Below are 12,845 nucleotides of genomic sequence, written 5' to 3'. Positions count from 1 at the left end.
TTTAAGGTGTTTTTGGCCATTTTTGCAACATCTTTTGTTATGGCGTGTCTCTCTGCACGCTATTTTATGTGGTTTAAAAGGGATTTTACCAGTTTTAGGACATGCCATTTTTTGAGATTTTTGCCATACTATAGTATTGCCTTTTCAATGGATATTTCAACATGTTATCTTGTGGTGTTTTTGGCCATTTTTGCAACATCCTTTGCTATGGCATGTCTCTGCGTGGTATTTTATGTGGTTTCACAGGGATTTCAGCAGTTTTTAGGACATGCCATTTTTTAACATTTTTCCCATACTATAATATTGCCTTTTTTGTGAATTTTTCAACATGTTTTTTTGAGCTGTTTTTGGCTGTTTTTGCAAGCATTCTTTGTAATGGCATGACTGCACACTATTTTATGTAGTTTAAAATGGGTTATAGCAGTTTTTGGAACATGCCATTTTTTGAAATTTTTGCCATACTATAGTATTGTCTTTGTTGTTAATTTTTCCAACGCTATTTTGTGGTGTTTTTGGTGATTTTTGCAACATCTTTTGCTATGGCATGTCTCTACACACTATTTTATGTGGTTTTAAATTGATTCCAGAAGTTTTTTGGGACATGCCATTTTTTGACATTTTTGTCATACTATAGTATTGCCTTTTTGGTGAATTTCTCAACATGCTATTTTAAGGTATTTTTGCCATTTTTGCAAGATCCGTTGCTATGGCGTGTCTCTGCATGCTATTTTTTTGTAATTTCAAAGGGATTTTAGCAGTTTTTAGGACATGCCTTTTTTTGACATTTTTGCCATACTATAGCATTGCCTTTTCAATGGATATTTCAACATGTTATCTTGTGGTGTTTTGGGCCTTTTTTGCAACATCCTTTGCTATGGCATGTCTCTACACTTTATTTTATATGGTTCAAAATGGATTTGAGCAGTTTTTTGGACATGCCAGTTTTTTGAAATTTTTGCCATACTATAGTATTGCCTTTTGGGTGAATTTTTCAATATGCTATTTTAAGGTGTTTTTGGCCATTTTTGCAACATCTTTTGTTATGGCGTGTCTCTGCACGCTATTTTATGTGGTTTAAAAGGGATTTTACCAGTTTCTAGGACATGCCATTTTTTGAGATTTTTGCCATACTATAGTATTGCCTTTTCAATGGATATTTCAACATGTTATCTTGTGGTGTTTTTGGCCATTTTTGCAACATCCTTTGCTATGGCATGTCTCTGCGTGGTATTTTATGTGGTTTCACAGGGATTTCAGCAACTTTTTAGGACATGCCATTTTTTGAGATTTTTGCCATACTATAGTATTGCCTGTTTGGTGAATTTTTCAAAATGCTATTTTGTGGTGTTTTTGGCCATTTTTGCAACATCCTTTGCTATGGCGTGTCTCTGCACGCTATTTTATGTGGTTCAAAATGGATTTGAGCAGTTTTTTGGACATGCCAGTTTTTGAAATTTTTGCCATACTATGGTATTGCCTTTTCAGTGAATTTTTCAATATGCTATTTTAAGGTGTTTTTGGCCATTTTTGCAAGATCCTTTGCCATGGCGTGTCTCTGCACGCTATTTTATGTGGTTTAAAACAGTTTTCAGCACTTTTTAGGACATGCCATTTTTTGAGATTTTTGCCATACTATAGTATTGCCTGTTTGGTGAATTTTTCAAAATGCTATTTTGTGGTGTTTTTGGCCATTTTTGCAACATCCTTTGCTATGGCATGTCTCTACACTTTATTTTATATGGTTCAAAATGGATTTGAGCAGTTTTTTGGACATGCCAGTTTTTTGAAATTTTTGCCATACTATAGTATTGCCTTTTGGGTGAATTTTTCAACATGCTATTTTAAGGTGTTTTTGGCCATTTTTGCATCATCCTTTACTATGGCGTGTCTCTGCGTGCTATTTTTTGTGATTTCAAAGGGATTTTAGCAGTTTTTAGGAGATGACATTTTTTGACATTTTTGCCATTTTTTTCAATATGCTATTTTAAGGTGTTTTTGGCCATTTTTGCAAGATCCTTTGCTATGGCGTGTCTCTGCACGCTATTTTATGTGGTTTAAAAGGGTTTTCAGCACTTTTTAGGACATGCCATTTTTTGAGATTTTTGCCATACTATAGTATTGCCTTTTCAATGGATATTTCAACATGTTATCTTGTGGTGTTTTTGGCCATTTTTGGAACATAATTTGCTATGGCATGACTTTGCATGGTATTTTATGTGGTTTTAAATGGATTCCAGAAGTTTTTAGGACATGCCATTTTTTAACATTTTTCCCATACTATAATATTGCCTTTTTGGTGAATTTTTCAACATGTTTTTTGAGGTGTTTTTGGCTGTTTTTGCATCATTCTTTACCATGGCGTGTCTCTGCATGCTATTTTATGTGATTTCAAAAGGATTTTAGCAGTTTTTAGGACATGCCAATTTTTTTTACATTTTTGCCATACTATAGTATTGCCTTTTCAATGGATTTTTCAACATGTTATCTTGTGGTGTTTTTGGCCACTTTTGCAACATCCTTTGCTATGGTGTGTCTCTACACACTATTTTATGTGGTTTCACAGGGATTTCAGCAGTTTTTAGGACATGCAATTTTTTGACATTTTTGTCATACTATAGTATTGCCTTTTTGGTGAATTTTTCAACATGCTATTTTGTGGTGTTTTTGGCTGTTTTTGTAACATCATTTGCTATGGCGTGTGTCTGCACAGTAATTCATGTGGTTTCAAAGGGATTTCAGCAGTTTTTAGGACATGACATGTTTTGACATGCCAAATGATGGTGTTTTTGGAGGTCTTTGCAACTTTCTATGCTATGGCGTGTCTTGGCAATTACCAACTATCAAGATCACTGCGCTCTGAAAAAGCAGGGTTACTTGTGGTTCCCAAAGTCTCCAAAAGTAGGATGGGAGTCAGAGCCTTTAGCTACCACACTCTTCTTTGATGAAACCATCTTCCAGCTTGGTCAGGGAGGCAGACACCGTTTACACTTTTAAGGGTAGACTGAAGACCTTCCTCTTTGATTAAGCTTATAATTAGGGTGAGCTCAGGTTGCCTGGAACCGCCCCTAGTTTGGGCTGACATAGGCTAATCTGATGAGGGAGTTTCTATGATACACTGAGCTCCTTCTTCTTTCTCTTTCTCCCTCAATCTGAAAACGCTCACGTGTTTCCTGCATTACGCTAACTCCGTTGCATCTCTGGAGCATTCCTGTTCCCTTGTTTCCTAGATTTCCCGGACATGACTGCAATCTTGGCTGTGCCTGATCGCAGTAAAAGCCGTGCTGATGCTGTGACCCTGCCTTTGGTCGTGCTCGTGCTGCGGCTGCACTAATACTGTATCCCCGGCTCACCCTGATCGTGGTATTGGTTTTGCCATTGCTGTGATCCTGTCTGAAGTTATACCTGTGTTCGTGCTTCACGCAACCTTCTACGGCCATTATTATGAGCCACACCTCCACTATCAATATACGCATGGGACTCTTATCAACACCCACAATATTATCATAGAGTGCATTTAGTAATTTTACATCTATCGTTACTGTAATATGATATGCGTCTGCCTCCATTATTGCTGTGCATCTCTCCCCCTCTCTCCCCCACTCTCCCCCTCTCTCCTTCTCTTTCCTTTTTGTCATAATTGCAATTCAATTGTAATTTACGACATCTATTGCACGTCTGTCCATCCTGGAAGAGGGATCCCTCATCATTTTCTGCCGCACTTCCTGAGGTTTCGTCCTCGTTTTTCCTTAGGTGATGTGAGGGTCTAAGGGCAGAGGGATGTCGTGTGCTGTAAAGCCCTCTGAGGCAAACCGTGTTTTGTGATAATGTGTTTTATAAATAAAATTGACTTGATATTGACTTATGGTGTTTTGGGCCTTTTTTGCACCTTGAAATACTCTGACCTATGTCTCAGCAGGCTATTGTAGGTGGCTTCCAGCTCTTTTTAACTGTTTCCGTCAAACTAGGACAGTTTTTGCCATACTATAGTATTGCATTTTTAGTGTTTTTTTCAACATATCATTTTGTGGTGTTTTTGACAATTTAGCAAGATCTGTTACTATGGCTTGTCTCTGCACTTTATTTAATGTGATTTGAAAGGGATTTTAGAAGTTTTTAGGACATGCCATTTTTTGACATTTTTGCCATACTACAGTATTGCCTTGTCAGTAGATTTTGCAACGTTAATTTGTGGTATTTTTGGCCATTGTTGCAACATCCTTTGCAATGGTGTGTCTCTGTACGCTATTTTATGCAGTTTAAAGGGATTTCAGCAGTTTTTTTCGACATGCCATTTTTTGACGTTTTTGCCTTACTATAGCCTTGCTTTTTGGGTCGTTTTTTCAACATGCCATATTATGATGTTTTTGACTGTTTTTGCAACTTTATATACCATGGTGTGTCTCAACACACCTTTTCATGCAGTTTGCAGTTGTTTTCAGCTCTTTTTGGGACATGTCATTTTATCTCATTTTTGCCTTACTATAGCCTTGCTTTTCAGGTCATTTTTTCAACATGCCATATTATGGTGTTTTTGGCTGTTTTTGCAACATTTTATGCCATGGCGTGTCTCAGCACGCTATTTTATGCATTTTCCAGCTATTTCTACCTGTTTTTGGGGCATATCATTTTTTGTCATTTTTGCCTTACTATAGCCTTGCTTTTTGGGTCGTTTTTTCAACATGCCATATTATGGTATTTTTGGCCATTTCTGCAACATTTTATACTGTGGTGTGTCTCAACATGCCTTTACATGCAGTTTGCAGGTGTTTTCAGCTCTTTTTGGGACATGTCATTTTTTGTCATTTTTGCCTTACTATAGCCTTGCTTTTTGGGTCATTTTTTCAACATGCCATATTATGGTGTTTTTGGCTGTTTTTGCAACATTATATACCATGGTGTGTCTCAACACGCCTTTTCATGCAGTTTGCAGGTGTTTTCAGCTCTTTTTGGAACATGTCATTTTTTGACATTTTTGCCTTACTATAGCCTTGCTTTTTGGGTCGTTTTTTCAACATGCCATATTATGGTGTTTCTGGCTGTTTTTGCAACATTTTATGCCATGGCGTGTCTCAGCACGCTATTTTATGCAATTTCCAGCTATTTCTACCTATTTTTGGGACATGTCATTTTTTGACATTTTTGCCTTGCTTTTTGGGTTGTTTTTCCAACATGTCATATTATGGTGTTTTTGGCCGTTTTTGCAACATTTTCTGCCATGGTGTGTCTCCACACGCCTTTTTATGCAGTTTGCAGGTGTTTTCAGCTCTTTTTGGGACATGTCATTTTTTGACATTTTTGCCTTACTATAGCCTTGCTTTTTGGGTCGTTTTTTCAACATGCCATATTATGGTGTTTCTGGCTGTTTTTGCAACATTTTATGCCATGGCGTGTCTCCGCACGCTATTTCATGCAGTTTCCAGCTATTTCTAACTGTTTTTGGGGCATGTCATTTTTTGTCATTTTTGCCTTACTATAGCCTTGCGTTTTGGTTCGTTTTTTTAACATGCGATATTATGGTTATTTTGTCCATTTTTGCAACATTTTATGCCATGGCGTGTCTCAACAGGCCTTTTTATGCAGTTTGCAGGTGTTTTCAGCTCTTTTTTGGGACATGTCATTTTTTGTCATTTTTGCCTTGCTATAGCCTTGCTTTCTGGGTCGTTTTTTCAACATGCCATATTATGGTGTTTTTGCAGCGTCTCATACTATGGCGTGTTTCTGCACTCTATTTTTTATGTGGTATGAAACGGTTTTCAGCAGTTTTTAGGAAATGCCATTTTTTGACATTTTTGCCATACTATTGTATTGCCTTTTTGGTTGATTTTGCGACGTTATTTTGTGGTATTTTTGGCCATTGTTGCAACATCCTTTGCTATGGCGTGTCTCTGCACTCAATGTAATGTGGTATAGAATGGTTTTCAGCAGTTTTTAGGAAATACCATTTTTGACATTTTTGCCATAGCATTTCCTTTTCGGTGGATTTTTCAACATGCTATTTTGTGGTTTTTGTGGCCATTTTTGCAACGTCCTTTGTTATGGCATATATCTGCATGCTATGTTTTGTGGTTTAAAATGGATTCTCGCAGTTTTTGGGACATACCATTTTTTAAAATTTTTTGCCATACTATAATATTGCCTGTTTGGTGAATTTTTCAACATGCTATGTTAAAGTGTTTTTGGCTGTTGTTGCAACATCTTCTACTACGGCATGTTTCTGCGTGCTATTTAATGTGATTTCAAAGGGAGTTCAGCATTTTTTAGGACATGACTTTTTTGGCATTTTTGCCATACTTATATAGTATTGCCTTTTCGGTGAATTTTTCAACATGCCATTTTAAGGTGTTTTTAGCCATGGTGTGTCTCTGCATGCTATGTTATGTGGTTTAAAACAGTTTTCAGCTGTTTTTAGGAAATGCCATTTTTTGAGATTTTTGCCATACTATAGTATTGTCTTTTCGGTGGATTTTACAACATGCTATTTTGTGGTGTTTCTGGCTGTTTTTGTGACATCCGTTGCCATAGCATGTCTCTGCATGCTATTTTATTTGGATTAAAATGGTATTCAGCAGTTTTTTGGACATGCCATTTTTTGACATACTATAGTATTGCCTTATTGGCATGAAAACATGCTATTTTAAGGTGTTTTAGGCCGTTTTTGCAACATCTTATGCTATGGTATGTCTCTGCAGGTATTTTGTGTGGATTAGCATGACTTTCAGCAGTTTGGACATGGAAGTTTTTGACATTTTTGCCACACAATAGTATTGCTTGTTTGGTGGATTTTTCAACATGTTTTTTTGTGGTGTTTTTGGTCGTTTTTGCAACATTCTTGTTATGGCGTTTCTTTGCACACTATTTTATGTGGTTTAAAATGGTTTTCAGCAATTTTGGGACATGTCATATCGTGACATTTTTGCCATACTATAGAATTGCCTGTTGGATTTTTCAATATGCTATTTTGTGGTGTTTTTGGCCCTTTGGCATGCTATTCTATGGGGCTTCTAGCTGTTTTTAAGTCTTTACGGGACATGTCAAATTTTTACACTTTTTTGCTATACAATGGTATTGTATTCTTGGTCATGTTTTAAAGATGCCAAATTATGGTGCTTTTTGCCCTTTTTGCAACTTTCTATGCTATGGCGTGTTTTGGCAGGCTATTCTAAGGGATTTTCAGCTGTTTTAGCTGTTTTTGGGACATGTCAAATTTTTCCTTTTTTTGCCATACTATAGTATGGCATTTTCTGTCATTTTTTTCGACATGCTATATTATGGTGGATTGGGCCGTTTTTACAACATTCTATGCCGTGACGTGTCTCAAAATGCAATTTTACATGGTTTTATGCATATTTCAGTTGTTTTTTGGGACATTGTTTGACATTTTTGCCATACCATGGCATTTTGGGTCATTTTTTTGACATGCTTTATTGTGGTGTTTTGGGCCGTTTTTGCAACATTCTATGCTATAACGTTTCTAGGCATGCTGTTATATGTGGTGCTGTTTTTTGGATGTGTCATATTTTGACATTTTTCGCCATACCAAAGTCCTGGATTTCTGGTTGTCAACTATGGCAGTGTTTCCCATTAGTTACAATATCTATTTCATCCAAAATAACAAAACAAAGTCACTGTTTATTATGCCGTAGGTGGCACAAAAAAGTCCTAGTATAGTATGTCATCCAAAATGGAAAAAAAAGTCATAGTTTAGTATGTCGTCCAAAATGGCACAACACAGTCATAGTATAGTATGTTGTCCAAAATAGCGATAAAAAGTCATAGTATATGCAAAAAAAATGCTTTTACATATGTCATAGAATTGTATGTCTTAAAAATGTCACCAAAAAGGGCTTTGTCATCAAAATCTCAAAAAGACGTACTTTATTATTCCATAAAATACGTCCCAAAATATGTCATGTCAAAGTCTGCCATAAAAATCTTAAAAAAGTCATAGTATAGCATAGTGTAGCATGTCATAAAAAATGTGACAAAAACATATATATCATTATCTCTCATTAAAATCTAAAAAGAAGTCGGGAGTATAGCGCGTCATTAAATAAATCTCACAACAAATGCCATTCTTCACATAAAAATTCTCCAAAAAAAATTAAAAAAGGGTCACTAAAAACAGAGTTTTTTTATGTCATAAAAAATGTCAGAGGTCATACTATAGTACACAAAATCTTCACAAAAATTGTCTTTGTAAAGGATGTCGTAAAAAATTCACAAGTCATAGTATAGCTTGTCGTAAAAATGTCACAAAAGATAGTGTCATAAAAAATAAAAATAAATAAATAAAATCATTTTTTCAGCGTCATAGTATGATATGTCATCAAATATTACAGTGCAGTACATAAAAAAATCTCAAAATAGTTTACAGTGTAATATGTCACAAAAAAATTATATTATAGCATGTCATATTTTTTCTTACAGTCATAATGTAGTATGTCTGTATACTATTTTTTTTTAAATTATAGTGTCATAAAAAATCTCAAATTAAAAAGAAAGTCATAGCACAGTATGCCATAAAAATGTCACAAAAAAGTCATCTCAATGTCATATGGTGTGTATTAACAAGCTATTAAAATAGTCAGTCAGAGGGACAATTTGCATGCTAATGGTTGTCATTTTAGATCACGTCATATCTAGCAGGAAAAACTATACAGAATCCAATGTGCCTATCCAATGAGTAAATTTAAACTTTTTCGTACAACCTCTTTATACATATTTAAAATAAGCTACAAAATGTAATACCTCAGGGAAGCCATATAATTGCTTTACTACTTCTTAAGAACTGGCAGGACACCCTGATGTATATTTGTGCATCAGAAAACATCAGTGTTTGGTGTATCAACCTTTTCGCCCTCTGTGTTGCTCTCAAAGATGAAGGCGCTAAACGAGGGTTCTCCCTCTTCTTCTCCATCACTCCAGTCTCTGCCCTCAACCACAAAACCCATGAGCCTCCCGTTCTCTTGGTGGGCAGCAAACTGACACACTTCTCCAAGCTGGAACTAAGAAATGATAAAACAGATATTTATGAACGTGGCAAGAGTTATATTACAGTATAGACATGACTAGGGCTGCAAAAGGTTGGTAAATGTACAGATTTTCTTTAAGGGAAGTTAAGCTAAGTTATATTTCGCAAATATAGAAATCCTATCTTTGAATAAATATTCTGTGCACTCCTCCATCCTATGTGCAGATGATTTGCCAGAATCCCATTAAATAGAAATTCAGTGAAATTACAACTGCATGCACAGTACTTTCTCCCATCACATATGCGGCCCACGCTATTGCCAACACTACTGCACTGCCTGAGCCAAAGGACTACATGTATTTATGCAAGTTTTTATTATATTACTGGGTTGAGTTTATTTTTTTTATTGTAAACTCAGTTAACCAGCAGATTGTAGCCTAAAGCAAAGCACAGTTTATAACTTAACACCTTCTGCTAGTTTTTGCTTGTTTGCTGTTATCATGTGGGATATAACTTGATTGAGCATGCTAATTGAGGACCTTTAATTAATCTATTTCTATTCATTATGTATTTAAAAACATTTTGTTTCATAAATTAGTTGCTCTATTTAAACTTTAAGTTCACACACAGCCCATATTGTCAATGGAATTTACAAAGTACCTTTCCCCTTACACACCATATGGCACATTTCACATTGTAAGTATTTTACAAGTTATATATATTTTTTACAGATAAATGGATTATGTCTGCATCTAACATAGTAAAGAGAGCCTGAGAAGCTAACTCCTAGAATTCCATCTTATTCCTATTATTTCCCATAAATTCCCATGGAGTGTAACTGAACATCTTTACAAAAAAAAAAAAAAAATTAAAAAAGAGAGCAGTCCTTAACTAATACTGACTTGATCTTTTGTCATACTTACACTTATTCTTGTAACTTGAGTCTGAGGGTCAATCAACCTATTGTGGAGACAAAATAAAGACTTTTACAATAATATGAAAATAGCAGCTATAAATCCTTGACATCAGGTTTGTCTCTTTTGTTTTTTTGTAGTCTTCAGTTTGAACATTGGTTACAAAGGGCAACATCTCTAGAAAATGTGAAAATCAATAATCTCTCACAAACAGCTCAACAGTATGTTTTTGTTGGATAAGCAGCGTGCTTACAAGAGTTGTAAGTTATAAGTATTTATGTTTGGTAATGCTGCTGAAAGGGAGTGTCCTTGCTTTAAGGTATTTTTTCTTCGTGACTGACATTGAGCACATCAACTTTTCCAGTGGCACTTGCATGTAATTGTTAGGTCAGGATTTCCGAGTAGCATTTTTTGGGTACAAACACATAAAACTTGACAAAATTGGATAAATTAAGCAAAAAGAATTTTACATACAAGTAGAGAAAATTTTAGCTTTAAGATGTAATGTCTAAAGATAATGTTCGCATATTGTGTTGTGCAGTGGGGGAGGCTACAGGATTTCAGAATTATATAATTGTGATCAAGGTCCAAAACAGACAACCACAATTTTTTAAATTTGAACCAAAATTAAATTAATTTCCAACTGGTAGCAGAAAAGATTTTGAGACTGTGTGAAAGACCATATTCAAACCACTCGAAAAGTTTACGAATATTATGGAAGAATGGTTTCTCTCCTGAAAAACATTACTAAAAAGATTGCTGACAAAACAGAAAGTTTTCTCCATACTTTTGGCACATGGCTATAAAAAGGTAGAATATTTTTGTGCATGCAAAACCGTAATAGGCCCACGGACGGACTCTATTAAACTAATGACATTAACATAACATCACTATTCTTGGCAGACAACAATATGTCAAACATTTTTTGGGGCATTTTCTATCTACATTAGGGATTGGCATGAGTACTTGGATTGGATATCAGTATTCATTTAACATATAGAGTAATCAACCTTTCTTTAGCTTTGTAAAAGAATATCAATATAAACGGAAACTTACTCTGTGCTATATTCAAAGTTCACATCTTTCTGATGGGACACAGTTATGTAATTGCTACCGTACTACTGCTGTAACCACGAATAATGTTCAGCGCTTTCAGTGAGACATCACTTGATCTAACGTTACAGGTCATATGACAACCAGGCATTAGAGTGATGTTTCCAATGATTTTGATAAAATACACAAAAAGAATATGAAGTGTGACCTATGTAATATACTGTATATCATAGCTTATCTTTGTAGTCTGTGCAGCACAAAAAGACCCTGACCCTAATCCCTACCTGCAATTTTGCCTTAATGTTCTTGAGTTGGAAATTACTTCAAATGCCCATCCCTAATCTATATTGCTGGAAAATTTCTGAATGTATGACCATCTCTACATGCTGAGGTCCAATCTATTGTCTTTGTCTGTCTGAGGTGGTATTCATGTCACAGTTAATAAATATGTGTCAAACTCTACCTCAGGCTACTGCTGGTGACCATAAGGTGAGACTCGGTTGTCCTGAAGATGTTGTGAATGGCTCTGGCAGCCAGCACCTGCCTCATGGCTTCATAGATCACTTCCTGATTGTTGCCACAGCGCACAGCCATAGATCCCTGGAAGCGCACGGCAAACACTTGCTGCAGGAGGGAGTCTGCGCAAACATACAAACATCATCCACGTCAGCAGCATAAACATTCAAAGAAGCACAGGAACACTGACGTAGGAGAGCACACTTCAGGTACACAAACACATGTACATAATAATGTTAAGCTGAACTCATCAGCCATTCACACAAAAAATGTGGACTAATACCTTGCACTAGAAAGAGGAAATTGGTTACCGTCACTTTCTGTTGAACAGTCATCATCCGTTTCTCCAAATGGATTTGTGCGTCTGCCAGGAAGGGAGCACACACATCAGCAAAACAACAATTAGACCTCTGCACTGAAACATTAAGAAGCATTAAGCTTCCTGGAAATTGCATAATAACCACTACGAGGCCAACAATCAGGATATTAGCATCATCACGCACTAGTACAAGTCCTTTCTTCCTGTCTCGAACAAACATGCACCCACACAAACTTCCTGCCCCGGTTGTTCCCTCACCTCCCTCCAGCCCTGTTTTGGTCCTGAAACTCGGAGGCTGGCAGCATGATGTCAAACTGAATAGGTGTCCCAGGGGCTATCAGGTCTTCTGGCTCTGGAGCAGCTCCTGATTTCTGTGAACCACCACTAGCAGCATATACACCTCCTGGCTTCGCTCTGCAAGAACGACAAAATGAAGACAAGTTCTATTATCGAACAAGTAAACCCTAAAACATCCACTACTCAACATAAAGGACAGGTCCACAAGCTTTAAAGTCTATCTTCATGAGTAAGTTCAGTATTTATTAACCTGGAACCATTTTCTCATGTTTTGGTGTCTAAGTGACTAATTGGAACAAAAGACACAGGTTCGGTATTGAGTGAGCTGGCAGCGGCAAAACAGGCTGCAATGTAACCATCTGTAGCATGTTCGCAATGTCATTGTATGTACTAAATGTGCTTGTTTTTACCACTGATGTGTTCAGATTGTTATTTTAAGTGTCTGATGCAAAGTATCCCTACCGAGATATAGATATTTTTTTAAAGATTGAGATCCTGGAATAGCTATTGCCAAACCCCTCACAAAAACAAAACTAACAAATCAGGTTAGACGTGGAAACATGCTGGCTCTATACATGCTAAAAGTACTACTTAAATGGAGTCTGGTGGAGTCTGATGATGGCAATTTTGAGGCTGCTTCTGGTTATACAAACAGGTCCATCTCTGTAGGGATCCTTTCCAGAATGTTGTCAGGAACTTTATTAACATTAACATTAATCTGAGCCTGTCAGTCACAAAAACAAGTACTTTCAGTAGACGTTAATTGAATGTGCGA

The 12,845-nt window shown here is 36.3% G+C and overlaps 1 protein-coding gene across 1 annotated transcript in view; it reads right to left on the bottom strand.

The window, feature by feature from the left end:
- The window catches only part of appl2 (adaptor protein, phosphotyrosine interaction, PH domain and leucine zipper containing 2), a 33,605-nt gene that overhangs the window by 4,826 nt on the left and 15,934 nt on the right, over positions 1-12,845 (bottom strand). The window contains exons 15-19 of the mRNA XM_042495408.1: positions 12,032-12,187; positions 11,766-11,818; positions 11,402-11,576; positions 9,895-9,931; positions 8,850-9,005 (exon numbers count right to left, since the gene is read on the bottom strand). Of these exons, the coding sequence (XP_042351342.1) occupies positions 8,850-9,005; positions 9,895-9,931; positions 11,402-11,576; positions 11,766-11,818; positions 12,032-12,187 (577 nt within the window). The remainder of the gene's footprint in view (positions 1-8,849; positions 9,006-9,894; positions 9,932-11,401; positions 11,577-11,765; positions 11,819-12,031; positions 12,188-12,845) is intronic.

This window comes from Plectropomus leopardus, chromosome 11 (genome assembly GCF_008729295.1).
Source record: "Plectropomus leopardus isolate mb chromosome 11, YSFRI_Pleo_2.0, whole genome shotgun sequence".
NCBI classification, from domain to species: domain Eukaryota; kingdom Metazoa; phylum Chordata; class Actinopteri; order Perciformes; family Serranidae; genus Plectropomus; species Plectropomus leopardus.
This window is presented reverse-complemented; position numbering and strand designations above follow the sequence as displayed.